A 25,914-nucleotide genomic window follows, 5' to 3' on the forward strand; every position below is an offset into this window, starting at 1 on the left:
AGAATCTTTCCATGTTTTGTCCTGCTCGCTTGATGATCCCTGTGACCCGAGCCTGAACCTCAGCAGGTGTCGGGTGTTTGGTTCTTTCTCGCAAACTAAACCTGTCGAGGGTTCAATTATCACGAGATAGAGTCTCAGTTGCCGAGGGTCTCTTTCATGATTGTCGCTTGACCAAGGTAAACCTTTCCGCTTTCGGGGAGCTTCCCCTCACTTTTATATCATAAGAAATTGAATGGTGGTCTAGGTACTAAGGTTGGTTGCTTTGATATGGATTGCTTCGAGAGCTAGGCTGGGCTATCACAAAAAGCAAGTACAGTTAGTGGCCTAATAGGCCCCTGTTCTTTCCCCTACTAGTCTAGACCCAGTGGCACAGGCCAAACGTTCTTCACTATCCGTACCTGGTAGGTAGGTCTTGATCCTTAGTACTTATATACTCTTGTGCCTGTATGTCTTGGGCTTGTGTCAACCGAATGTGAGACAGAAGCGTCTCAAACTCTCTCCTCGTCCAACTGCTTCCCTCATTCTCATCGTCGTCATATCATGACCGTTCCACAACCGCCGCCTCAACGTCCAGTTGCCACGGCTTTACCGGATGCTCCACCATTCGACTTCTTCACTCCCACTCAATGGGATGTTCTCTTTGCCCTCGTCGATGGTGTTTTGCCTTCCATCACCTCTGAGTCTGCTGTAACCGACGAACAGGGCCAGATTCAACTGCCTGATCATGAGATTGACCATGTTCTCGATTCCAGTACCAAGTCTTTGGCTGCTCCAGCCACAAGGGACAACATTCGTGCCTTTCTCCAAGAGAGGCCAGCCTATGACGCGCGCTTCAGGGATAACCTCATGAGGACTCTGGCTTTATCTCCTCCAGCGCAGCAGAAACGTCTGGCCGGCTTACTCAGTATAATGTCGTGAGTTCAATTACGTGCCTATGTGTTCATGTGCCATAAAACTAAGTCGCCCTTGAAAAGTACTCGTCCGGGTAGCTACTTCATTACTGGCTACTGGCAACCCATATATAACCAACCTGCCCATGTCCGCGAAGCCATCATCAAATCATGGGCTACATCCCCTCGCGAGCGTTGGTCAGCATTGGCCAAAACAATGTCATCGCTATCTTTCAAGTCATATTCCCAGACTAGCCCGCTCTTATTCGAGTTTTCGGGCTACTCAGATACACCCCAGCACTGGCAGCCAAAGCAATCGTTCGGCTTCAGCTTCATCCAAGTCGAGGCCGATGATGAACCGCATATCATTGAGACCGATGTTGTCATCGTTGGCTCTGGCTGCGGAGGAGGCGTGTCTGCTAGAAATCTGGCCGAGGCTGGTCACAAGGTTCTCGTTGTGGACAAGGCCTATCACTACCCTGCTGAGCACCTTCCGATGTCACAGGAAGCATCCTGCGCTCATTTGTTCGACAATGGTGGCTTCTTTATGACAGAAGATGCAGGAGCCACCGTGACTGCGGGCAGCGCCTGGGGCGGAGGAGGCACCGTCAACTGGAGTGTATGCCTCAAGCCTCAGGACTTTGTGCGAAAGGAATGGGCGGATGCAGGCCTTCCTCTTTTCACATCTTCCAAATTCGACGAGTGTCTAGACCGCGTGTGGGAGTTCCAGGGGGCTGGCACCGATCAGATACGCCATAATCATCGCAACAAAGTCCTTCTCAATGGCTCACGCAAGCTCGGATGGGCGTCATCCCCCGCTCCTGTCAACACGGGCGGAAGGGAACACTTTTGCGGCCAGTGTCACCTGGGCTGTGGTCTGGCTGAGAAGAGGGGTCCGGCCACTAGCTGGCTGCCGGATGCTGCCAAAGCCGGTGCACAGTTCATGGAAGGTTTCCAGGTAGACAAGGTCACTTTTGATTCCGATGGACAGACTGCCATTGGCGTCGAAGGAGACTGGACTTCGAGGGATAGCGAAGGAGGTGTGAGTGATTCGGTTGGTGACAGAATCAAGAGGCGAGTTGTGGTCAAGGCCAAGAAGGTGATCCTTGCTGCCGGCTCAATATGGAGTCCGCTTGTTCTCATGAAGAGCGGCATTACTGTATGTTTCCCTGTCAGCATTTGACCCAAGATTATTGGCTAATTCGTCCAGAACCAACATGTGGGAGCCAATCTGCACCTGCATCCTTGCAACTTCGTCACAGCAGTATACAAGGAAGAAACTAGGCCTTGGGAGGGAGGTATCATCACAAGCTACTCCTCTCAATTTGATAACCCTGACGGCAGTGGTTACGGAACTAAACTGGAGACCACTTGCATGGTGGTGAGTATAAAGCCCAATAGTACAGACGAATCATTTCTGACTTGTTTCAGCCGTTCACAATTTTGACTCAACCATCATGGACCAGCGGCTTAAAAGCAAAACTCCATATGACGAAATATCGTCACATGGATGCCTGGATTTCTTTGACAAGGGACCGTGATGGAGGCAGCGTCTTTCCTGACCCAACGACTGGTCGACCTCGCATTGATTATACTCCTTCAGACTATGATCGAGCCCACACTATCCAGGGCGTAGAAGCTCTGGCCAAGATCTGCTATGTCACGGGAGCAGTCGAGATACGCCCTCTGCTGCCCGGTCTGGAACCCTTTCTCCGCAGCGGAGAGAGCTCGTCGGAGCATTCCCTCGACTCTCAGGGGTCAGTGGCCGACCCAGAGACCAGCGACCCAGCCTTTGCCGCCTGGATCGGCCGCGTCCGTGAAGTGGGCAACAAACCACCAACGACAGCTTGGGGCTCAGCCCATCAGATGGGCACGTGCCGTATGAGCGCAAGCAGGGACGAGGGCGTGGTGGACGAGAAGGGTCGAGTCTGGGACACAGAGAACCTGTACGTTGCAGACGGGAGCGTGTTTCCCAGCGCAAGTGGCGTGAATCCCATGATCACCATCATGGCCATTGCGGATTGGATATCACGCGGCGTGGACGCAGAGCTCAGGGCGTGAGGACTCGAGTGACTGTTTGAATGTATGTACATATTGTACTGTAATGTACCATGCCGTTGTTAGAAGCGAACTGCTATAGCTGTACTGTATCTGCAACTTGTATGTAATGCCATGCTCATCCTATCAATGACTGGGTGTTATCTTTCAGGAGACATATGCAAGGGGGCTTGATAGAACCGTGGCCCATGGTTTAGTCCAGTCTAATCCATATGAGTCAATGAGCGAGCCCCTGGACTCGGCATATCTTAGCAACAAAGTGAAGTGACATTAACTCGTAAAGCAGAGTCTGCTTCGGCAAATATTGGATTCGCTGTCTTTCTCCACGTATGGTAGGCAGTCTAGGGCTCGGGGATAAAAACAGGTCCGAAGTTGTTTCCCACTTAGACGGCAACAAAGAGGTGCTGGCAATGGCAAAATGGATACAGGAAACTACCAAAGTACTAGCTTAGGCATCCTCTATTTTCAAAGGTCAAAAAAAGCAACAATCGCCGTTTCAAAAGCTTTGGCCCTGTTCCCGAGGGAGCGGTTGTTGGTGCCACGTTTTGCATGAGGCTTCAAGTGATCAGTGAGGCTCTCTCAACGGTCTTTTTCCCTGCCTCGGTTGACAGTCGCACAGATCTAGCGTAGGCCTCCTGCCTTCTGTATCTGTATCTGTATCCGTACTGTACATACATGCGGGGGCACGCCACAAGCGAAAAGCACAGCCACCCGGAGATCTGCAAGCCACGTCCGACTCTTTGATACTTTAAATCTCTAATCCAATGCCGGGCTGGGATCAGCAGCCTTAGTTGGTGGGTTGTTTTGGTGGTATTTCAGCTGTTCAAGGGGACAAAGCGTACCGAGAATGTGTCATCGTTGTTGGGTGCCAGTGACGATGGAATGATAATTCGACTTCTACGTCATGGGAAAATGAATTACATACATGTACATGGTCAGAGCGCAAGAGTTGAAGATGCCACCTCAACTGGTACTGGCAGGGTATCAAATCAGATACAGGTATTCACAATATATTACAGTGATACTAATTTGCAATTCACAGTATCTAATTGGGAGTAATAAACATAAACTACATACGCCATCTACAAGATGACACTAGTTGAAGATCATTCAAAGGTTGAAATGTATCCGTAAGTACTAAGGTATCTTCTATTTCAAGATCACACTAGGCCAGGACCAACTTTGACCTCTAACCACAAACGTTGGGGGGCCAGGGGAGTGTACCTAAAATCAATTCGCACAATCTATCAAGATTCAATAATGTGTTGTACTCTTTTGCGAATACGTAGCCACAAGCCCGGGCCTGAGCCTGAGCGGTATGCGAAAACAGGTAACTTACTGTACCGAACTCTAGGCTAACCAACGATTATCTTACCGACTTTGTTAGTCAACGTTGACAAGTGCTTGTGTTCAAGCCCCAGCTCCCGGGGCCACTTCCCGATTAGGAACCATATCCCTGGGGTACCAGCCACATTCTCGGACTTGTCCGTCCTGTAACCGACCGGCTTTTGTGGGACCTTTTTGCCGTCTTCGGGTCCGCGCCGCTCCGGCACTTCAACATGTCAATCCCGTCCTATTTCATCATTGACATTTTTGCCATTTCGTTTATTTTTGGTACCGATGATCGCCCTGCTTTGGCATCAAACATCCAACCGAGGTCGCTAAACTAAATTCATCAGTAAACTATCAAGACTATCTTGGATGTTCCTCTTGGCGATTCATCTACCCTATAACATCGGATGACACGGGACCGGCCAGAAGTGCAAGCCAAGATCGTGGCCACGCATATCATGCATTGAAAGTACACCAGCTATACAGGCAATTGCTCATCTTACAATACTAGGCAGACAGGATTACCTGCATCTGGTCAGCTAGCAGGCGGCCAAATTCCAACTGCAAGCGCCACATCTGATCTGACCGTGCATGAATTGAATCTCACCAGCAGGAAGAATGAACTTGAAGGGTCCCGTGATTTAGGCGAGCGACGTCACTGCGGTATTCCAGACTCCGAGGGCGGCTACAGAGACGTTGTGAAACATGGGGTTTCTGGCAGTCACGCACACAATACGTACGCAGGCAGCCCCATGAAACAAAATGACATTCCCATGTGACTAACTTATGACGGGAACATAGAAAATTCTTCTGCAGGTTACAAGTGAGCGGCCACGGCTGGAGAACGGATGCGGATCCTCCGTCTCGGTCGTACTGCGTGCATGCATATTCATGCGCTATCAGAGCGGGCATAGGAAAGGCAGAATTGCAGTACAGTACCGAGTACAGAATTACAGATCAACAGTAGCAGGAGATCTACTACTAGGCATTTTGATAGTGCCAATATTCAAAGAGTAAACCTTACCGTAACGTATCATGAGACCCAGAAAAATATACGGTACGTACCTGCGATCACATTCTTGGACCCCAAAAATAGTAAAAGGTACGTATACTGCGCCACAGTCCCGGCTCAGTGGCACTCCCAATCCGTACCTGAACCATGCATCTCCTTGCCTTTTTCACCAGTACAACCAGCTTTGTATAGCCTTTGGTATCGGTACCTTTGGAGAGTCACTTTGAAGATGCACGTGCCTTTGCTGAATCTTCTTTGTCTCCCAAGTCTTGGGATCCAGCGAGCGGCCGAGCGATCAGTGGACCCAGCCAGCCATTTTCCATCCACCCAACTCTAGACTCGGAGTGCTTCAGAGTACGGATACAGTACAGTACTACCGATATTGACAGTTGCGTCTGTGAGCGCGGCGTACATATCATTCATTTCACCATCGTCGACAGTCATGGCCTGAGGCAAAGGCCATTGGCCGCGCGGTCATGCAAGGGTAAATTGTCTGATACTCTGATGCTTCTAGAACGGTACTACGAGGTCCAACAACAGGAGCCAAAGGGACGACTGGTCGGACCTCCTATGCGGAGAGGACCCCCTGATTATTTCTCCAAGAAAAATCACAGGGATTAACGTACTCGTTCGCTGGAATGCATCGAGTCTCCAAAAAGTCTTTACTGATGGAGCTTTGACTCCAACACCAACCATCACGACAAGGTCAAGCGCCTCCTGAAGAGTTTATGGGTTTGTCAAAGTCACTCAAATTCCTCTTTAGGATTGGGTTTTCCGTCGACTCCATGACCCTTTGCCTGGTCTCCCCAGCTCTCTTCGTCTTGAGCCATCTACGAACCGTGATTGGCTGGTGGGACTAGAGCCGAGAAATGCTCGTTGCTGTGATTGGATCACAGCTTCTTCTCAACAACCAATCAGAGGCTATAGAGGCACTTTCATGAGAGCCTCACATCACGTCTGACACTAGCATGGATGGCTCTTGTTCATACCAGGACATCGACGGGCTCTCGTTTCTCTCCAGTCTTTTGGGATCCCCCCTCGGCCCTGATCTAACCTCCACGCTCTTCCCTTCTTGCCATCTGGATAAGTGTCCTCTCCTTTTCTGGCATTTGGCTGTTGATGATGCATGGATCATGTCCCCTCAGCTTGGAGACTTGAAGGGATGGTATAATCTCTCATGGCCAACCACATCGTGAGAAGCCTGATTTCCCCTTAAAGACGAGACGGGAGCGACGGGAGCGACCGCTACCTTATGGGGACCGAGCCGTTGATGGTCATGATGCCCCTTAGATGTGCTTCAATCTTGAGAATAGGGCGGAGGGACGGGGATCAGGGCTCCCTCGCCGGTCCCAGAACCACCGTGATGTATGCGACGGCACAATTCTCTCACTTCTTAGGGCATGGTCTGTCGTCAAAAAAGATGATAATATTCACGGCGGGGGGACGGCGGCTCACATCAACGAAGTGGGCTTGATGTTGCGAACTAAACCAGCTAGAGAACTCATGCAACTGCGTCGAAAAAGCCGAGCATTCGTGCGTCTGGTAGTGCAGATGTTATGCTATGCGCATGCGTATGCAAGTCATATCTTAAGATTGCTGATGGCTGGACAAAGCGTCTGTTGCATCCTTATTGACAGGATTGTCCCATTGTTGATATTGCAGTATTACTATCCCTTCAGCTGAAAGAACCTGGGGTATCAGCTTGTCAGAGAACAATAGTGATGTGCGACTCACCAAGCCCGGATTAGGGTGTGATGGACCGAGTCGTGCGTGCCTCGAGGATTGTGGAACACGGAATAACGGAGCACGCCTCTGTCTCTGCTCGGCCCAGACAGAGTGAGGGCACGAATGAGCAGGACGGTCGATGTCTCCTGTGGAAACAAAGACGGCGGCCAGATCCGCCCTGAAGGCTTTGCTAGATTCTGAAGCGCCGCTTATGCAAGCTTCAAGATCCCCCTCTTTCAAAAAGTCCAAAGGTTCTCCTCGCTTGCTTGTGATGATGAGCTACGGGAACACTCGGCAGGAAGGACAGGCCAGAAGAGTACGGGCTTACAGGAGTACAGTAGAGTTTGGCAAGGTGTGAAGTCAAGACTCGCAATAAGCCATTGATCGGCCCAAAAGTAGGTCGCATTATACCGTCCGTACTGCACTGCAGAGTGCAGTATCGTCAAGAAGCGGGCCAACCTCTGCAAGAGTTGTATGATTAGCCTATGTTCTAACTACTTAGGTTATTATGTGAGAATAAAAGTGGCCTGTTAGGTCGTATGTACTAGGTAGTAAAGTGAAGCTGCAGGAACATAACTCGTCACTTTTCAAGTTTTGCTCGTAAAATGTTCGGGTTTGGTCACGACAACGGTCTATATCAGCTACAGGAATAATACACAGGGGGTCATCGTCTACTTGATCGGCTATTACCTTGGCCCAGGAAGCGTACACTAATCTCAAAGTTACTCCCCACGGCATTGATAAGAGACGGGGATGGGACAGGGGATTAGAAGAAGCGCCGGCGGTTGTTTCGTTTCTTGTTTGCTGCCAGAGCCAGGAGAGCGGCTAGGGCAGGGTAGTTTGTAAGGTAGTATGGGATGGCATCCATGGCATAGGTCTAGGCGTTGGAGTGTGGTAAGACGTCAAATGGTGAGATTATCTGGAACATGTGATATTGATTGATTCATTAGAGATCCTAGCTAGTACGTGATAACAATTGCAGTGTTGTGAGAGAAATGGTGATACAATTACAACAGAGTGTCTTGGATGAGTCCGAATAAGAGAATTGACTTGGTAATTCTCAGGGAGAGAACCTTAGTCCTCTAGGTACTGGCAGTCTAAAGGAAGCGGGTACTTGTGGTCGATGCCACCTCAGGTACCGGTACTTGGTCCAACGCCACACCCACACGATATCCAAGTTTCTGCCCTAGACTGGGATCTATTGAGGTTGTGACTCAATCAATGCCATTGTCAATGCCCTAGAAAATGATTTTTCTTGTGCCGTACGCATGCATCCTTTCAGCTTTCTGGGTACAGTACTACACCGTCACTGTTACTATTGCAAGACGCAAGGTACGGATGGTACAGATTAGCCATGAATTATTGCCTCCCATCTCTACCTATCTTAGGCTAGGAGGTACATATCCAGAGTACCTTATGCAATGCAGGTCAACACAGCCGCACGCCTCCTCCGAGTAGGTTACCAAGAATACCTACACCCTCTGACCCTCTCTCCCCTCCGAGACACCCCGGAAGTGGTCAGTGTGCTCGTGCGTCTGCAGTATGCATCTCCAAAATGCAACTATGACTGACTATGGACAACAGGGCAGCTACCTAGGCTAGGCCAACGCAAAAGCTGTGAGCTGGCTTGGCTCCCTCTCGCCTTTCAGTGGAGCGTCACCTATAGCCACCACTAAAGACTACAAAATACAGGGCTGCTTTTTAGCTCACTAGCCCCCCCGCTCAAAGTTGTACCAAGCCGAACCAAACTAAACTAAAAGGATAACTTATCCCAGACCTGACCGACGCCTTCCGTTCAGGTTTTACCCACACAACCACTACCACTCCCGCTACCATTACCACTACAGTAACAGTACAGAGCACTTGCCTTACTTGACTCTACTGCACCTGCCACCCCCAAGTGGTATATCATCTCCCCACACCACCTGCCACCCTCCGTTTTCCCCTTTCCCTTCTTCTTCTTCTTTACGAGCAATTCGTCCTACGTTCTCTTTTCTTTTACTCGGTTGCGGCAGCTTAGCAGGCGATTTCACCCAGAAAGATACGACAAGATAATATCTATAGTACCTACCGCCAAAAACAACTTATTCAACGCCCCTCCGCCAGTACAAGTACTATCCTATCTCCTCTACCGAATCCCTGCTCTGCTCCGTCTTCCGACGTTTCCCTTTTTTCCATATATTCTTGTTCGATATCCCCCGCGCCGTATTCTTTGCGATAGACGCTGCGACAAAACGTTTGACGTTTATAAAAACGTCTTCGTTACCGTTCAAACGATATTCCCCCCGCTCCGTTCCGCTCCGCTTAGACTTCTTACGCCCCGCCTCCGCTTCACTAACATGCCCGTCCAACTCCTCCCGGCGTCGGCCGCCGCTTTCGCTCCTCGGGCTTCATCCGTTAACGTTGTCTTGGGTTCAAAAGTTGAGCCTTGGCTTACACAAACACTTAAGCGCATCAACCGAGTCAAGCGTCCCCTCAACTCTGTACCTCAGCACCAGAGATGTCTTACCGAGACTCTCTCATCGCCAAATGCCATCTGGACATTGACCTCGCTTATGTTGCCCAAGACACCCGAGTCTGACTTTAAGCGGGATGCTGCCAACCCCCTGGTTGAGGCTATCATGAACTATGAGCTGGTCCACGTTGAGGCTTATATTGTTCATGTCGACATGGTTCTGCGAAACGAGGTTGCCTACAAGCTCACGAAAGACACCATTGATGCTTTGGTTGAGTACCACAAGGAGATCCACTGTGTCGATGCCAAGGCCAGCACATACGACTGGACCGACAAGGAACAGCAATGCAAGAAGCTTCACGATGATTTCGTCCAGGACATCAACAAGTTTGTTTTCCGCACCCACGTCTCAGCCCTCGAGGGTCTCGAGGAGGAGGGTGCTGGTGAACTTCTCTGCGGCAAAAGCGAGGAGGTCAAGAACAGCATCAGCTCTCTTATGAAGCCCCTGCTACCTCCCCCTCCTCCTCGAGTCGTCGAAGTTGTCCGACAACCCACACTTCTGCCCAGCTCTCCCGTCAACAACATGTGGTCGCAACATGGCTACCATGGTAACTTGGCTGCCGTCGACTCTTGGCGAGTGCTCCCTTCAAGCCCCAGTGTCACATCATCGGCCGACTCCAACACAAGTCCCATCTGGGCACCCATGACTATGAGTGACTTGTCACCTACTCCCGCCTTCACCCAGCCTCACTCTACCGCTGGCTTCTTCTGGAGTTCGCCTCCAGTGACAGCCCCCATCCCCGCCCTTCCTCTTCCTAGCATGTTCGCTCCCGCTCAATGCGGTGTCGGCATGGGTATGGGAGGAATGGGAGGTATGGGCAGCATGGGCGGCATGGGTGGTATGGGTGGCTTCGGCTGGGATCGATACCAAGAGTATGCGACCATTATGTGACAACCAGGGCCCCAGGACAGCTATCCAGTGGTGACGACCTCCTCAAGCTACTAATACTGCACTCATCCCTTCCTCGTTTCCCGGAGAAAAGTTGAAGCTTTTAAATTTCGCAGCGGCATAGAACTATCATCCATCATGGACACGGCATATCGGCGTTTATTGCATCAGGAACGGTGTTTCGAACAAGTCTTAAGAATATCCCCTCTCGCGTTGATTTTTTGATCTTTTTTTATATATTTCTTTTGTCTTCATAGCAAGCGTTCTTTTGGGTTTCGGGGAATCTGGTCTATTATTCCTCTCCGGGAAACACTCTCCAACGGTCGTTCACACAACTCACTATCGTCTCTGGACTTTTTTTCTTTCATCTACCACAACACCACATGGCTGGATCCGGGGCGGGTATTTGGATGCATTTACAACTGGCAGGGACTCGATACAGGCGGCTTGTTTTATTTGGCCCTTTTCCTTCCGTTATCTTTGGTTCTCAAGAAAAAGACGTACACGCAGCAATGCACGACGCTCGGCCCAAGTCCGAGACAGAAACTTCTCTATGGAATCTTCGTTGATATCCTTGGAACTTTCTTTTCCCTTCTTTTCCCTTTCTTTTCATTTGTTCGGTTTAGAGAGACGTCTTGGAAGATACCCCCCCAACAAGGACGACCGATACCAGAGTTTAACAACTCGAACCGACACACTTTGCTTCTTTCCTTGGCTTTGTTTCCCGATTTACGACGATATTATTTTAATGACGACCTTTTCTACGACTCGATGACGAATGACGACTACTTTTCAGACATGATGCGACTGACGAACGGAATCACGAACAATCGGCTTGATGTCGAAACATGACTTCTTTTCGAAAGCCTATCGAGCGCTGAACCTCACACTTCATTCGGCACGATGACTAGCCCAACAGATGGTGACTGGACCGGCTCCAGGACACTAATTCTGACCGCGAGGCCGTCTCGACTACACATCGCGTAGCCACTGCGGAAATATCTGGAATATGCCCGTCAAGGCTTGACACTGGCTGTCAAACGGGATCACCACTCTGTGTCGGCGACGACACACGAGATTGGAAAGACGGAGTGAAATCATGGGATTCTTCCAATGAGCTGCACCCTACATCTGCTGTGCGGATTCAGTTGCAGTCTCTGTCTGGCCGATCTGCCCTAGCTAAACGCCCCCTACTCTCAGGTGCTTCCAGCGCCCCGAATGTGAACGACTGCAGATCGCCAAGTTGAGGTGACAACCACTGTGCTGATTGAGCCTGCTAGACGGGCCTCTGGGCGAGTGGAGGACGCCGCTTCGAGGATGGGTCTGTAGCTGTTCACATTCGGAGTGATGGATATACTGAGAGTCAGGATAAGGATGGTTTAGGGTGGAATGTAGGATCATCTCCCTACAAGCCCTCGGCGTCAGACAGGTCACGGAGCAGCTTGGTCTGCTGGATCTGTCGCGGCGCTGACGGGTAACCGCCAAAGAGGAGGGAACGGTGACTGCCGAGCAGTAGACACCACCCTTCTCTGGACCTTTAATGAGTCCAGCGGTTGAAGATGCTGGTATGAATGGCGTGCAAGGAAACAGGATATACCCTGGTGGTGGTTTCCTTGCACAAGGACAAGTCTGCTTTGCTACAACGCGTCCCTGCTCGTTGTTTTGTCGTTGCAGTATTAGTTAATTCAACTAAACAAATAAAAAAGATGTTCAATGAAATGTTGGTTCCAATGTGATGCGATGTCGTTGGACATGATGGTGCCTTAGTTGTACTTGATACTACAGAGAAAAAACATAACGCTGAATGACTGCTGACTTTTGACGTGAGCATCACCACATACGGTTGGATCGAGAGAGGAATATTCAAGAATGCTTTCAGTAAGATCGGATCTCTATGATTAAGTATTACTTTCTAACTACTGCTAATGCATAAACACATGACCCCTCTAAATAAACTCCGTGTATGCGATGGCAGAAACATCCACCTTTTGGCTCATGATACAAAATGATGTCGTGTCGTCGTCTTCCATAATCTCCCTATAGGGAGTTGTTCAATTCTGGATGGCAAATGCCTCCCGAGCAGTCTTGCTGCTGCGGGCCAGACGATCACCATATCTGATGAAGACAAAGGGGATGACGCCCATGGCTAGAGCAACAAATGCAAGGACTGAAGGCGCCCAGTGAATTCCTAGGTTGGTGTACATGCTATCGGCAGCAAGGGGTAGGGTGGTAGCACCGATGGAACGAAGCATAGCAGCTGCGCCGAGAGCAGAGGCGGAGTGGCTTCGGAAGACGTCGGTGAGATAGTTTGTCATTCCCATGAAGAGAAGCTGGAAGCCGAGGCCGAAAAAGATGCCGCCAAGGGAAGGAATGATGGGAGAAAGTGAGGACCAGACGGTCCAGCCGAGCCAGAAGAGGGAGATGACCATACTGTAGTGAATTGTCAGCGCATGGTTGATGAGTATGTAGAGGAGGATGACATACCAAGGAGATGCTATGCAGGCCAGAGGAAGGCGACGGTAGATATGATTCTTTGTCCACTCAGCCCCGGCAGCGGTTTGCTTATCATGGTATCGTGTATAGATGGCAAAAACACCCAGAGAAAGGACGACACCGATGCAGACTGTTCTCGACGTTAGTTCACAAGTGACAGTGGCGTCCAAAAATGGAACTTACAAGGGATATATGCCAGACCAGCCATTCCAGGGGATAGACCATAGAAACCTTTTAATCAGTTAGATCATCAGAGCGAAAAGAAGCGATAGAGATATATACCTTGGAACACGCGAGGATACGCCTGGAACATGAGATAGAAGACCGAGTACGCCAAGGTGAGATAGATAGAAGTAGACGCAAGAATAGGCTCAGTGAAGAGCAGCTTCATAGGTCGGAAAAAGATCTTTCGAACGTTGAAAGGCTTCAGCTCGAGGGGTTCTTCATCGTTATTCTCCACTCTGTTCTTCTTTCTCTCCTTCTGTCTTCTCTTGATATGCGCCTTGACCATCTTGTTGTGCAGAACAGGTGCGTACGTCTCAGGGATGGTGAGGACCAGAGGAAGACCTGCAACTGCCATCATGCCAGCAATCCAGAAAGGCCAGCGCCACGAGATTGGAGATGAGAAGCCGGAGACGATGGGACCGATCAAGGGACCGATTGTGGTGACGGTCATGTAAAGAGCCATGGCGTTGCCTCGAATAGAAGGGTTGTCAAGGATATCTGCGTACAGACCACCGATAACAGTCGTGGGAGCCGCAGCATTGATTCCACATAGCAATCGAAAGACCAACAGCGCCGCATAATTTGGCGATACAGAAGCGAGGAACGTGAATAGGATATAACCCAGATATGTGCCGATCAGAACAGGGCGTCGACCAATGTATTCGCTCAAGGGACCGAAGAGTAGAGGGCCAAGGACATATCCGACCATGTACAAAGAGTTGAGGAGGATGAGATAGACGGGATCCGTGACGTTGAATTTCTCGGCGATGATATCAAGAGCGCCCGAGGGCATAGAGGAACCAAAGTTGCCATTGAAAGTGCAGGTGAAGCCAGCGATGACAATGTGCAGTTTTCTCATAGGAGAGAGCTTGAGAGGGTCCCAGGACTCTGTATCAGACCAGGCTGATTCATCTGAAGAGTCGTGCCTGTTTTCAACATCGACGGTGGTTGCATTGTCTCTTGTGGCATCTTGGCCAAAGAGTTGAGTTTCGTTTAAACCCATGATCTTAAAAAAGAAGTAAAAGCACAAATTATTCTCGATAATCAAGCATTGCTAGAGTGAAGTGAAGCAGAGGATACCTCCTATATAGTAAAACAGCAGTATCCATCTCCACGACTACGTTTCCACAGTGGATATCGATAAATTCTGGTATGAAACCCAAAAAGAAAACCATGAGTTTTTCTCTCGTCATCTGATAGATTTTTATTTGATCTTATTCCCATTCTTCTCACCGTAGCGAACAAGGGCGCGACCTTTCGGTTGTTGATGTATAAGTCAGAATGGTTGAGACATTCTAATTGGCCAGATCTCACCGATGGCGTTGATACTACCGAGGAGGTAATTCCCGAGACTAGAAAACGGTGAGAGACGATTAGCTGAGAAGTTCCGAGACGCCAAAAGATCCTTGTCTAAGTGACAGTAGTTTATGATTTTTTTTTCTTCGCTCGGCGCTTTAGGGCGCGTTCTGGCTTGCGAGTTAGGGAAACAGAAAAATCTAGAATGCTCGTGGATTTTACCAGATGGCCTTTTATACTGGAGTCAACGTGGGGGTTTGTTTGATGCATCATCTATCACATGCTAATGGTAGGACATAATGGATCTTGCCAAAACTCATGATATTATAGGCTAATCTATAAACTCATAAAATCAGAAATCATACTGATTGTCAACTCCAGCTAATAAAAACTCCAGCACTGAAGGAACCGGTAACAAGCTCATGCCCTCAGCGTTTCCACCGCCAGCCATATCGATGCTACTGCCAACAAATCCATCACCGTAGGAAAGGCCCTGTTGTGCACCTTGGCCTCCTAAACCACCCCCAAAATCGAAGTTGAACCCATACGATGGCCCCCCTGGTATTTGACTTGAAGATTGCAGACTCGTTGTGGCATCGCTCAAGGAATTATGAATGGCGTTAGGAACACTGATAGGATTGGGTCGAAGGGAGAACTCGGATGCACCAGTACCGTCGTTGGGTTGTATTGCCTGCTCTTCAGACCCTTGCGTATGACTCCTTTGTCTCTTGGTCCACATCGCTCGCTCCTCAAAGAGACGCAAAAGACTTTTGGCGTATATCCAATATTGTGAGATATCACGAAGAGTATGCAGAAGAGAGTCAAATACGCGTGATGACTTTGCAGCCACGAGAGGATTGGGCGAGTTCAGCTCGCTGGCAACATGCAGGAGACAAGTAAATAACACATGAACTGAAGGTAGCCACAGGTCGCACAACGTGTTCCTCGACCTGAGAGATTCAAAGATTGAGTTGATTGCCACGACAGCGTCACTGCAGATACTGCGATCCGTGGCAGAATCAGCAGAAAACTGGCTTGGGTCTTGATGGGGTGGAGGTCGGTGAAGTAGAATGAGGAAATTGTTATAAGAAAGATGGAGGATGGCCTGCCAACTGCTCGGCTCAGAGTGTGGTAGCTGCAGACTTTGCGGCAGCTGGGTTATGAACTCAGCAAGTTCTTCGTCAGCTTGCTTCGTCGCAGCGGCTCGATCAGCTTCTGTGGCTCTCAACGCCACCCTTCTTCTCATGGCCCTGGAGAAGATTATGCAGAGTTTTGTATGTTCGATAGCAAAAGCAGAGTTACCATCTGGGATACCCTGGAAATGACTCTCGTCAAGCATAGGCGTGTCTGATTCTTCGAGGTTTCTGTTCATGTTAGCTAAAGAATGTGTTCGGAACATTTGACTCCTACATGGCTTGCGGTCGACCGAAAGAGGCTGAAACTACAACGTCGAATTGAAAAAGACACCACCAGAGCCTAACCCATTGACGTTTGTCTATGGCGTTCAGTGTAGATGGTCTCGCATCTCGATGCATACCCATGCCGAAAGCGACCCGACTCCCGACGCCGACCAGGTGCCAACTGTTGCTTGTAATGTCTTCAAGATTATCACATTGCCATGTTAGGAGAAGAGCAACCTGTAAATAAGTCTCTCGATGCTGCTCGAAGCGATAGTCGAACAAGAGCTTGGCTCTCCGGAAGAACACATAAGTGCTGGCTCTGCAATCTTCGCGAGTTGAAGATAATACATGTGCGCCCACGAGAAATATGGCGTTCAATAGAGGTAGTGATACTAGTTTCGGTACGTCGGATCCGTTGTAGCTCTCCATAAACTCATCCTCGTCAACGATGGGGAACCCCCGATTTACGTGGACGAAATACGCCCTCACCAGCTCATCGGCCAGTGCTTTAGGGGGCAGCTTCAGGGCTTCTTCAGGGACAGAAGGAACTTTCCGGGCAAGGCGACGGGTCCCAAAGTGCAAAACATCCTTCTGGTCCATCCTCAGCGCTCTATGACGCACGAGGTAGTTGAGATTGGAGAACTCAGTGCCGATAAAGTAGAGACGTTCAGATCGCGAGATCTCGCCTACTTTGGGAAGATCTTGTCCTATAAAGTCTGCAAGGTTGCGAGTCTCGTACGTCTCTTCATTCTCAGCCGAATCTTGCACCGTCGAAGGGGAATCATGCTGATGATGGTACCCAATTGATGAACTAGGCCGAGCGATAGGGTCGATTGAGCCTTCTGGCCATAGCCTCGTTGCACTTGGAGTGGTCGGAGCTGTAAGACATTGTTGTTCAGAACGAAGCGGCTGTTGATGCTGCTGAATCCGACGAGGTTGGAGGAGAGAGTGAGTCGTAGGACGCGAGATAGCTGCGCGAGACGATCTAGTCTTTTTCTTCTCGTATATCATGCAGCTGCTGGACTTGTTTTGTGATTGACAGTGAGAACATGGCGTTCCCTTTTCAAGGATATCACAGCGGACTTTGCGTTGATGGCAGGCTATGCATGCTCTTCCATCTGATCTCCAGTTAGTGACTGACTAGATGAGACCAAGATATGGTATTCAATTTCCAATAATCTCTTTCGCAAATAAGAAAAGAAAAAATACATACTGGTTCTCCGTCTGATAGCAGCTTGTCGTGTTTCACTATTGGTGGTACGCGTAGCAGTATCGCGCCTTCCCGAAGACATCTCGTAAGTTTACTTTCGCCGAGAAGAAGGAACTTCCGACGCACGGCGTATAAATCGTTACCTACTCTCCTACCTACTGATACCTCATGCGGATATTGTAATGGAAGTTAAGTCGCTGGGTCGTCTTTCCTCTGTGGGTCGCAGAGTGGATAGGTACTGTGAGGGGCTCACATTCGGAGGTCATAACCAATCAATTGACGCCAGACACTTACAAAAGCCGAGAGTGTTCGTCACCAATTTTACCCACCCATGTAATGTACGTTACCTACTTCCCTACTCTGTACATGAACTAGGTCGGTATGAACTGGTGTTTCTATGTCTTTCATCAATGAATCATTTATCCACTCCAACGGAATCATTATGACTCTCTGGCCATATGTAAAGGGTAAGATCAGAGAAAGTTACACATCACCATCAGCCAAGACTACATATTGAATCATATCACATATACAATGCCGATTGCAATAGTACAGACTGCCTTATTCTTTATGCTTCAAAGTGCCCTCATCATTTAACAAGATATCTCATGCGATGGCATGCACGCCATCATGGCCTTGCTGCGGCGTAAACTACAAAGGTACTGACTCAATCAACACCAACACCAACACCACGTCCGTCCGTCAATCATCCTATACCGTATACCTAACCCAAGACAACTAAGCAAATCCTTTCCGCGCCCTTCCAGTCCTGTTTGATTTTGATACATGTCCTTCGTCACCGTCCAATCCCAGTCCTAGCCCATTCCAACCCAACCCAACCAACCTTGCGCCAACGCCAGTAGCCCTTTCCGGTTCCGGTCCCTGGCCCGGTCCCTATCCCAGTCCTGAGACTGGTCCCCCCATTCCCATAAAGATGCTTCTGACTGAAGATGCTTCTTTGTTCCACTCCTCCGTTCCTGTGACTTTTGGCCGGGACCCTGTAAGCGACAAGCCAGATGAGCCTGTTCACCGAGACCCCCACCCATCACAGGTATTGTACAAGTATATACTGCAACATTAGGGCAACCCAGACCGATACTCCCTAAAAAGAAAAGCCTGTAACCAGTCTCGAAATATTCCACCATAACAACCCCCCAAGAGTTCGACTCGCCTGATCGCTTGCTCCGTTACCTCAGTCGGCCCTCGATGGCAATTAATATAGCCATTGTTCTCCTTTTCGCTCCTGGCTGACGAGTGCTGTGATACCTCCTTCATCCAGTCATATCTGCAGTAGACGGGGAATTCGCGCCCTTGTGCTTCCTGAAGAAAGGAAAGTCTTTTATCCTGAACCTGCTCGTCTTCTTCCGTAATGATTTGCCTTCGGCTTTGCCAATGCTTCCGCCCGTTGTGCTAGCGTCTGATCTCGTCTCGTCGTCGATAGGCGAATAATCATGGCGATGTGTCCCTGAGCTTTCCTTCAGACTTGCTGTGTCGACATTGATCTTGGGAATCCCAGTTGCATGTTCGGTCGAGTCCCTGCTCACAATGCTCGTACCTCGTGTACTTGGCGACATTGGCATCTTGCCTGTTGTAGCACTTGTCGCTTGTGAGACCCAATCGCCCGAGCAAGCACCGGATACACTTCCGTCAGTCGTCTCGCTCGATCGTTGTTTTGCCGAGTCCCTCCTAGTCTGCGTCTGGAACGGGTCACTGTTCGCAAGCTCTCTAACCGCGTCGAATGTTGATGCTGATCCATCAGACCCCTTAGATTCCGTAGCTGTCCCATTTACAGATGATGGCCCCATCGTCCTCTGACTATCGGCCGGCGATAGATCTTCTCTTTCCGTACGCGGCATTGGAAGCTCACCATTACCGACGGGTGTCGTGTCCGATGCCCGATCTAGTGCTTCAAATAGCGGCGCCATATCCTTCCTCTCCTCTTTATCCTCCTCTTGGGGTACCGCGAAGCTCATAGTCCTTGGCGAGAACGTACCCTCCTTAAGAAGACGCCTTCGAACTGGATCGTCTAGCGGCTGCTTTTCCTTCTCTTGTTGGAGCTTAAGCTCGAAGAGGCTCTTATTCATTTCAAGCTCATCCACGGTGTATTGCATGGCAGGCATGATGTCGGCAACGCCCTGAAACAACGGAGTGGCAAACAAGTTCATAAAGCCGAGTTGGCCTTTAGCCAGTGAAGCCATATCCTGCTTGGGTGGCGTCATAAGCGACGATTGGATACTGAGCTCACTTTCCATGGAAGCCTGTCGAGAGAATTCCTCTGACAAAATGTATGTCCATTTCAAGGCTATTTCGTGATTCCTTGCCTGGACGTTGTTAGTTTTCAATCTTGCAGAGCAGAGCGAGGAAATCGACATACCACGTTACTGATGTCAGCGCATTTGATGAGAAGCGAGCAAGCCAACGACTTGTTCTCTTCAATTTGCCGTCCATTCCAGCCGTCAGTAGTATTATTCACTTGGAGTCGCTCTTGAACATCCCCGAGCTTCTTCATGTAATCAAAATGCAAGCCCATATCCGTAGCCAAGATGGAACTGATCATAAGGTTACGCATCTTCGTATCTTCAAAGGCGGACGGCCAGTATCGGCGGAGGATCTGTGAGTAGGCTGCGCAATGAAACGACTCCAGGACGGATCGGTCGTTGTACAACTGGGCCAGGGGGGCATTTAGCGTCACAAGGAAGCCGTTGTTTACACCAGGATGCCCCACGTCATGACCAATGGCAGTGATGAGGAGCGTCAAGGCTTCGAAGGGTGTGATGAGAGAAGCCATTGGTGATTTTTCTGGCATCGGTCGGGGTTCGCTCCCCGAGGGATATGGCGCAAGAGCACCAATGTGTACCAGGAAATTGAATGTAGCTTGCAACACGTCCACCACATGTCGGAAATTGTGATACGGGACAAAGCTGTTGTATGCAGCACGACAAGCAACAAGGAAGCTGATTAGTTGGTCTAAAGCTAAGTCAGTATGCGACCAGCCGACACCAGTCTAGAGCAGTAACAACGTACCTGCATGTATCCGCCATCGCTCAAGTTCGGGCATTGCCAAGGCGTGTCTAAACATGTCCATCGCCGCAACTAGTAGCTCATCATCAGTGAACGAATGAGCACAGAAACGCCAGGTCCCAATCGCTTCAGCAATGGCAGATTGCCGTTCCGAGGAAACAGCCACATGAGCATTGTTGATTTGGTCGTCGCTGGTGCCTAAGCGGCAAATTCCCTTCATGAGTCCCGAAACCATCGCCTCGCGAAGATATGCGAATGGCTTCTCCTCGTTGACACCGACCCATGACCGCTTTCGCCCTTGCCTAATTTCTAACAGGGTTGATTGTTCCTTGGCTGCGTCTCTGTGGGCTCGATAAGCGCAAATTTCCAGACTCGTAATGCATTTGGTGCTCATTGGACAGATGATGACGTCGACTGCCCCCAGATCCAGGCATCTTCTTATGAGCTGACGGTTGGTATCCAGCGGTGCCAATGGCAAACTTTTTTGCTCAACGGTACCATCGGTCATTTGTCCATTGGTGTAGGTTTGTTCTGGATCGGAATTACTGATTACCGGAATAGGCACAACAAGTTTGGACATGCCACGCAGATGCGCTTCGGTGATGATTTTCTGCAGCAGACCCAGGCCGTATAGGTCTTCGTCGGGGGTATGAATGTCCACATTCTCTGAGGAGGAATTGCAAGAAGGGGATGGCGACGACGGTCTTCTCCTTTCAGGAATCGGGTCATCGCTTGGTGTATCAAGAAGCACCAGAGTTGGTTTCAAGTCAAGCATGGAACCCTCTTGCAATTCGAACAATTTCGTCAGACAGCCGCCTCCAGTTGCGCAAACGTGAACTGCATCATTTGTTAGTAAGTGGAGAAATGACTCATGCCGACATCATAACGAACCATCACCAAAGGCATCTAATAAAGGCTGTACAACCTGACGAGCCTCATCCGTTGCCCAATCGGATGCGGCATTGCCAGAAGTACGACGAATCAAACCATCTTCGCTCACATTGCGATTGACATAGAGAATGTGACATGAGGCGCGTTCCATGGTGCTCATGGAGAGCTACCAGTCTCGCGACTGGAGCACCGTAGCCCTTCGGGCAGTGGGAAAATTTGTACCAAGATAAAGCGATTTACGAAACTGGGGTAGCCTCGCGCAATGCCGGAGACCAGGTTATTTCGCAAGTCTAGCAGAGGAGACGTAAGAAATGCGAGCAGAATGTGAACAGGTTTCGAGAAGTGGTGATTGAAATACGTAGCGATCGCGAAGTAGCCCAGCAGGATTGGCCTAGCAGCTGCACGACATTCGAGCCGATACGAGGAAACAGTCGTAAAAAGGCAGGGCAGAAGCCCGGATTTCGAGTCGTCTCGGAGTGGACGTATGCGACGTTTGTCGAGTCGTGTTGATTCAATCAACCTAGTTCGGTGGTACAGCCAAATGATTGTTTCCGCCTGGTAGGGTCGGACGGGCTGTCAAACTGGCGTCGCGGTGGCGGGAGCTGTCGGTAGGCGACAGGGTTCGTACAATTCGAAAATACAATCGAAGCTGAGGGGCGAGGAGCGGATATTAGCTGGTGCGTCGGGGAACAGCGCCGCGAGAGATGTATGTGAAGGCGAAAGGTGCGAAAGGAACAAGAGAGGGATTTGAAAAATGAAGGCGCAGGAGGAGGAAACGCGATGGATTGTAAATGGAGGGGATAAGAAGACTCCAGATCCAAATTCGGATTGGACTGGGATGGAGAGGGCCACCAAGGAATGACCAGGGGATGGATGAAAAGAAGAAGAAAAAAGAGATAAGGCAGGGACGTGGTTGAAGTGAAGGTTGGATGAATGGAATCGACAGGCAGGTAGGTACGCACAAGACGACAGACAATGGCAATAGCGACAGCAGCAAGGTAACAATAGCAGCAGCAGTAAGTGATGGAAGTTAGTGGGCAGAACGGCCTGGAGCACGCGTGCGCTGGGCAAGGTAGGTGGGATCGAACAATGGATGGTGTCAGGGCGATGATGTGAAGGTATCAGCCCGGGCTTTAGCTTACAGCACTTTCCTTGGCTCGAGCCCAGGTACTACCTGCCTACTGCACTGTACTGCAGGACGAGAGCTGCTTAGCGGCACGCAAAAGGTGTCTGACCCTAGTCGGGGAATGGAAGGACTAGGGAAGGATAAGGGAAGACCCAAAGGCAGGGCAAGGGCACCGACAGTCGCGGTAACCGGGTCCGGGGGAGGAAGGAGAAGATCTGCGCCTGTGGCTGCAAGCGGAGGAGAACCGATTGCAGTGTACAGTACTAAGGTAGCGTATAGCAGCGCGATGCAGTAAGGTAAGGTATGGCACAGCGCAGTGTACGGACGTGATAATGGTGCGACGTAACAATAAAGAACGGAGGAGGAGCTTGGAAGTCCTCCACTACAGGGGTAGGTACCTACGATAAGGAAGATAGAGCCCGTATAGTCTACCTTAGTACCTACCTGGGTATTTGATGTTGTCGCAGCTTGATTTGGTGATGGGAGAACTCGACCAAAAAGCAACGCGATTGGATTGAAATGCGACACAGCACAGCAAACTTCTAGTCTTTGTCTGTAGATTGAACTCGAATGTGGAGTATGACGGCGAGAGCGAGGGAAGAAAAGAAGAAAAAAAAAAGAGGAACCAACAAGGCGAGGCCAAGAGTAAAGACAACCAAGCAGAGGCGGGAACCAAGCCTGGCGCCGGCAGTCGACTTGCTCAATCACTGACAACTACCTTAGTGGAACGATTTGCCGTGCAGCCCGCAGGAAAAACTGTCGGATCTACCTTAGAAGAATGAATCTTTGTATAGCGATTCAGAGTTGTATGCGTCTGGAGAGTGGAAATTGAATTGGTACAAAGTACGAGACAGAGGCTGGGACAAGAAAGTGAGTGAGAAGAAGGTCTCAGAGCTAGGGGAAAAAGAGGGAAAAGCCCAGCCTGTAAAGAACCCCCTCAAACAAACATCCATCAACTAAGCTGACCTTGAGACTATGTATCTTTTAGGGGACTTTACAGGTCTCTTTGCCCCTGCCAGGGGTGGTCAAGGTAGGTAACAAAGGGCCTGTGTATGGATGTAATATTTACTCAACGAGAAAAAGAAGCAAAAGCAATAATCACAAGAACAGAGGCAAGTGGAAATTGAATGCTCCGCACCGCACAAAACAACAAAGAGCAGATTCAGAGTTCTTTTATTGCTTGTGCCTTATGGCAAGCTCGGCTGAAACCCTACTAACATAAGATGTGCATTACAGTACAGTACGATAGGTATCGTAAAACATGGATTAATGACGCAGCTTCAGGTGGCAGAAGCAATCTGCAACGAGGTACCTGCAACAGGAAACGACAATTCTAGAACAAAAGATGACACGGATACACAAGCCAGACCAATGAGTTGGTCAGAGTATTTGATGATAAAGCCATCTGCCCACTGATAGCTGCCGTACTGCCATAGACAAGGAAACTTGTAAAGGCTTTGTGGAAATGTTGGTCCAAGCCGGGTAAAAAATAATGACATATGATTTTGAGGCCTCAATTTAGGTAGTGATTCGTAGTGGCGAGTGACTAGTCAGCAAGCGACACGACAACATCATCAGGTTTTGTAAGTATGAACAGTAACGTAGAGCGTGGTCATCATAGGGTTACTGTACGCTGCTGTGCCGCCTGCATCAAGGAAGCAGCATCGTGGGTGAGGTTGGAGACATCCAGCCATTTTCGTGGATCGTCGTCAAAGCAGGGGAACAGACGCAGACTTACAGAAGAGGCGAGGCACCAAGGCACCTAAGCCCACTTGATGCTCCACACATCTAAGTCGACCGGGATCAGAACTATGTGCTGCAACAGCCAATTACGTCGTGTCTGCAGTTCTTCTGGCCGTCTTCGAGAATTGTCCCCATAATAATTCAGCAGGGGTGCATGGGAGGCTGCAGTCCAAAGGGGAACCAAGAATCATTCTCGAAGGAAACACAGTCTGAACACACAGTGCTTTCTTGGAACTACGTGTAGATAATCGATTACTCTGTGTATCGAGCTCTCTCTCTCTTGTGTGTATAACGCCAAAGCTGACGGGGTTTTGTTGCAGTGTTCAAAAAATGATATACACAAGCACAATCACGTCAACACCCGCTTGTGTTCTCACGTTTCGTCATACTCTGAGCCCCGTATACTGTCCAATCAGAGTTTTTGGCTTTCTTAGCTGGCCTGAATAGTCAAAGTCTTTTGCGGACGAGAACCGTCAGAATTCCCACACAGTTACGGGTCTGATCAGTACAGTACAGTGTCATATCTCAGCTTTGGAGTAGCCCGATTAGCAGAGAATATGAATACCCCTTACCTAGGTAGTAGGTAGTATCACCGAAACCTGGTGCTCTGAGAAACTTGGTTATGGATAGTAGGCACTTGCCGTAACTCTGGAGGCATTGCCCTCTATTGTGACTGCCTTTATCTACCTCAATACCCATGTAGTAGCTGAGACGGAAGTTTGTCTACCTTGCACCTGCGCAGGAGTCGGTTTTCAACCTCAGGAAAGTGCCGTGTGCCTACTCCGTGCCTACTAACTACCTCCTTCCCCAGATGCAGCACCTGTTGTAAGCTGGGGACTTTCCCAAGCCAGATAGGTACTGTAAGTAGGCAGGTAGGCGGGTAAGTAGTCTAAGCAAAGTAAGGTAGGTACGAACCGGGTATGTCTTTCCGTGCAGCTAGGTATCCGTACTGACTTACATTACATGGAACCTGCTCATCTGCAACAGCAACTTCAACCGCAGTCTTAACCCACGATGTAGATCTAGAGAGGTCTAAGCGAATACAACCTTCCATATAAACCGACACGCTCAGCCTCGCCAACTTCAACTGCATTGCTTGGAGGTGTCACCTACAGCTGGCTGAGAGAGCTCGAGACTCGAATCCTGCGGTCGAACGCCAAGACTTTACTTCTCATGGTTGTCAACCGTACTTTCAACGCCGGCCTCGTCCGCCTTCATTCTTTTGAACGCTCTTGTCTTGCTTGTTCATTCCCTTCTCATTGCCCCATTCCATTGCCATTCGCATTCACCATAGGACATAGGTTTCGCTGCCCCGCACTGCACCGGCTCAAAACTCTCCCCGCCTCTAAATGAGCCTACCAAGAGACGAAGTACGCAAGAGCTACGTTTTGGGTATAGGATGACTGCCACTGGTCACTGAAAGTCATCGCGATGCAAAACAGAGCATGAAAACAGCTTCATCTTGTCCTTGTGCTCTTCTTGAATTGATACAAGGATACCCCACAACCCCCCGACTTCTCTGGCTCGCTTTCCCTCAGAAGCGAGGTCCTAACTACTGTAGCTGACACAAAACACTCACACAAGCTTTCTGGCCTGGTTAGCTGTGCCGAAAATGGCAAAGTGCTACAGGGCTCTATCGAACCAAGTGGCTTCCAGGCAGTCTACCACTTGTTCTGGGGAATGATGGGGAAGTCAACCTTTATCGGTTTTGTGCGATGCGCATGCTCTCTCTCCAGCCTTTCCATACCGGCAGTGGACCACAGCAAGAACTCCTGTATGCCCTAGCTGCTCAACATCCTGAAATGTCAAAGCCATGACGCCAGGACCCGAAAGCCTGCAGCCCCCGAGGGCTAGAATTGCTGCTACTCCGAAGACCCACTTCGAGCCTCAAGATGAAAAAAGATGCTCTCATCCACAAACCAACTCCACCTCAGGAACCCCTTGAGCCGAGGTACGCAACCTGTGCCTGCTAGCCTGATCATTTTGACTTTAAGAGCACTCCACGGCCTGTGATGTGTGATGTACAGACGCTGGAGTCTGTTCGCTACTGAATTATTTGCTTGTCCTTCTGTGAGTATGCGTGCCCAA

The 25,914-nt window shown here is 49.7% G+C and overlaps 6 protein-coding genes across 6 annotated transcripts; 3 read left to right on the top strand and 3 right to left on the bottom strand.

Annotated features, from left to right (window-relative positions):
- The first annotated feature begins 215 nt into the window (after positions 1-215).
- On the top strand, positions 216-3,391 carry B0J16DRAFT_102810 (uncharacterized protein). Its single transcript, XM_046121293.1, has 4 exons — positions 216-914; positions 975-2,049; positions 2,101-2,271; positions 2,322-3,391. Exons 1-4 carry the CDS (start codon positions 541-543, stop codon positions 2,949-2,951), a joined length of 2,250 nt encoding a protein of 749 aa, XP_045984756.1. The 5' UTR covers positions 216-540; the 3' UTR covers positions 2,952-3,391.
- Positions 3,392-9,356: 5,965 nt separating this feature from the next.
- Positions 9,357-10,424, top strand: B0J16DRAFT_382716 (uncharacterized protein; the record flags this gene model as incomplete). The annotated part of the gene is made up of 1 exon (XM_046131264.1): positions 9,357-10,424. One exon carries the CDS (start codon positions 9,357-9,359, stop codon positions 10,422-10,424), a length of 1,068 nt encoding a protein of 355 aa, XP_045984757.1.
- A 2,027-nt stretch (positions 10,425-12,451) lies between these two features.
- B0J16DRAFT_102888 (major facilitator superfamily domain-containing protein) lies at positions 12,452-14,323 on the bottom strand. Its single transcript, XM_046121294.1, has 4 exons — positions 13,197-14,323; positions 13,098-13,145; positions 12,906-13,044; positions 12,452-12,851 (listed from the first exon to the last, which is right to left on the bottom strand). The coding sequence occupies exons 1-4, from the start codon at positions 14,140-14,142 to the stop codon at positions 12,473-12,475; spliced, it is 1,512 nt and encodes a 503-aa protein (XP_045984758.1). The 5' UTR covers positions 14,143-14,323; the 3' UTR covers positions 12,452-12,472.
- Positions 14,324-14,737: 414 nt separating this feature from the next.
- B0J16DRAFT_338187 (fungal-specific transcription factor domain-containing protein) lies at positions 14,738-17,221 on the bottom strand. Its single transcript, XM_046127425.1, has 3 exons — positions 17,049-17,221; positions 15,846-16,953; positions 14,738-15,799 (listed from the first exon to the last, which is right to left on the bottom strand). The coding sequence occupies exons 1-3, from the start codon at positions 17,125-17,127 to the stop codon at positions 14,788-14,790; spliced, it is 2,199 nt and encodes a 732-aa protein (XP_045984759.1). The 5' UTR covers positions 17,128-17,221; the 3' UTR covers positions 14,738-14,787.
- Positions 17,222-18,051: 830 nt separating this feature from the next.
- B0J16DRAFT_102914 (uncharacterized protein) lies at positions 18,052-21,294 on the bottom strand. Its single transcript, XM_046121295.1, has 4 exons — positions 20,958-21,294; positions 20,070-20,903; positions 19,420-20,012; positions 18,052-19,366 (listed from the first exon to the last, which is right to left on the bottom strand). Exons 1-4 carry the CDS (start codon positions 21,115-21,117, stop codon positions 18,317-18,319), a joined length of 2,637 nt encoding a protein of 878 aa, XP_045984760.1. The 5' UTR covers positions 21,118-21,294; the 3' UTR covers positions 18,052-18,316.
- Positions 21,295-22,158: 864 nt separating this feature from the next.
- Positions 22,159-22,754, top strand: B0J16DRAFT_338191 (uncharacterized protein). The gene has a single exon (XM_046127426.1). It carries the CDS (start codon positions 22,205-22,207, stop codon positions 22,376-22,378), a length of 174 nt encoding a protein of 57 aa, XP_045984761.1. The 5' UTR covers positions 22,159-22,204; the 3' UTR covers positions 22,379-22,754.
- The last annotated feature ends 3,160 nt before the right edge of the window (positions 22,755-25,914 follow it).

This window comes from Fusarium flagelliforme (genome assembly GCF_020744385.1).
Source record: "Fusarium flagelliforme strain FIESC 12 MPI-CAGE-AA-0113 chromosome Unknown B0J16scaffold_3, whole genome shotgun sequence".
Taxonomy (NCBI): Eukaryota; Fungi; Ascomycota; class Sordariomycetes; order Hypocreales; family Nectriaceae; genus Fusarium; species Fusarium flagelliforme.

What these genes read in the sequence shown, in the direction of transcription:
- B0J16DRAFT_338187 (XM_046127425.1), bottom strand. Translation starts at nt 17,127, where the DNA reads ATGTCTTCGGGAAGGCGCGATACTGCTACGCGTACCACCAATAGTGAA. An exon ending in TGCTATCAGACGGAGAACCA is followed by an intron (nt 16,954 to 17,048) that starts GTATGTATTTTT and finishes ACTGGAGATCAG; the next exon opens with ATGGAAGAGCATGCATAGCC. An exon ending in TTCGGTCGACCGCAAGCCAT is followed by an intron (nt 15,800 to 15,845) that starts GTAGGAGTCAAA and finishes TAACATGAACAG; the next exon opens with AAACCTCGAAGAATCAGACA.
- B0J16DRAFT_102810 (XM_046121293.1), top strand. Translation starts at nt 541, where the DNA reads ATGACCGTTCCACAACCGCCGCCTCAACGTCCAGTTGCCACGGCTTTA. An exon ending in GGCTTACTCAGTATAATGTC is followed by an intron (nt 915 to 974) that starts GTGAGTTCAATT and finishes GCCCTTGAAAAG; the next exon opens with TACTCGTCCGGGTAGCTACT. An exon ending in TGGAGACCACTTGCATGGTG is followed by an intron (nt 2,272 to 2,321) that starts GTGAGTATAAAG and finishes GACTTGTTTCAG; the next exon opens with CCGTTCACAATTTTGACTCA.
- B0J16DRAFT_102888 (XM_046121294.1), bottom strand. Translation starts at nt 14,142, where the DNA reads ATGGGTTTAAACGAAACTCAACTCTTTGGCCAAGATGCCACAAGAGAC. An exon ending in GTATCCTCGCGTGTTCCAAG is followed by an intron (nt 13,146 to 13,196) that starts GTATATATCTCT and finishes ACTGATTAAAAG; the next exon opens with GTTTCTATGGTCTATCCCCT. An exon ending in TGGTCTGGCATATATCCCTT is followed by an intron (nt 13,045 to 13,097) that starts GTAAGTTCCATT and finishes CGTCGAGAACAG; the next exon opens with TCTGCATCGGTGTCGTCCTT.
- B0J16DRAFT_338191 (XM_046127426.1), top strand. Translation starts at nt 22,205, where the DNA reads ATGGAAGGACTAGGGAAGGATAAGGGAAGACCCAAAGGCAGGGCAAGG.
- B0J16DRAFT_102914 (XM_046121295.1), bottom strand. Translation starts at nt 21,117, where the DNA reads ATGAGCACCATGGAACGCGCCTCATGTCACATTCTCTATGTCAATCGC. An exon ending in GCGATGGCGGATACATGCAG is followed by an intron (nt 20,013 to 20,069) that starts GTACGTTGTTAC and finishes ACTTAGCTTTAG; the next exon opens with ACCAACTAATCAGCTTCCTT. An exon ending in GCGCTGACATCAGTAACGTG is followed by an intron (nt 19,367 to 19,419) that starts GTATGTCGATTT and finishes AACAACGTCCAG; the next exon opens with GCAAGGAATCACGAAATAGC.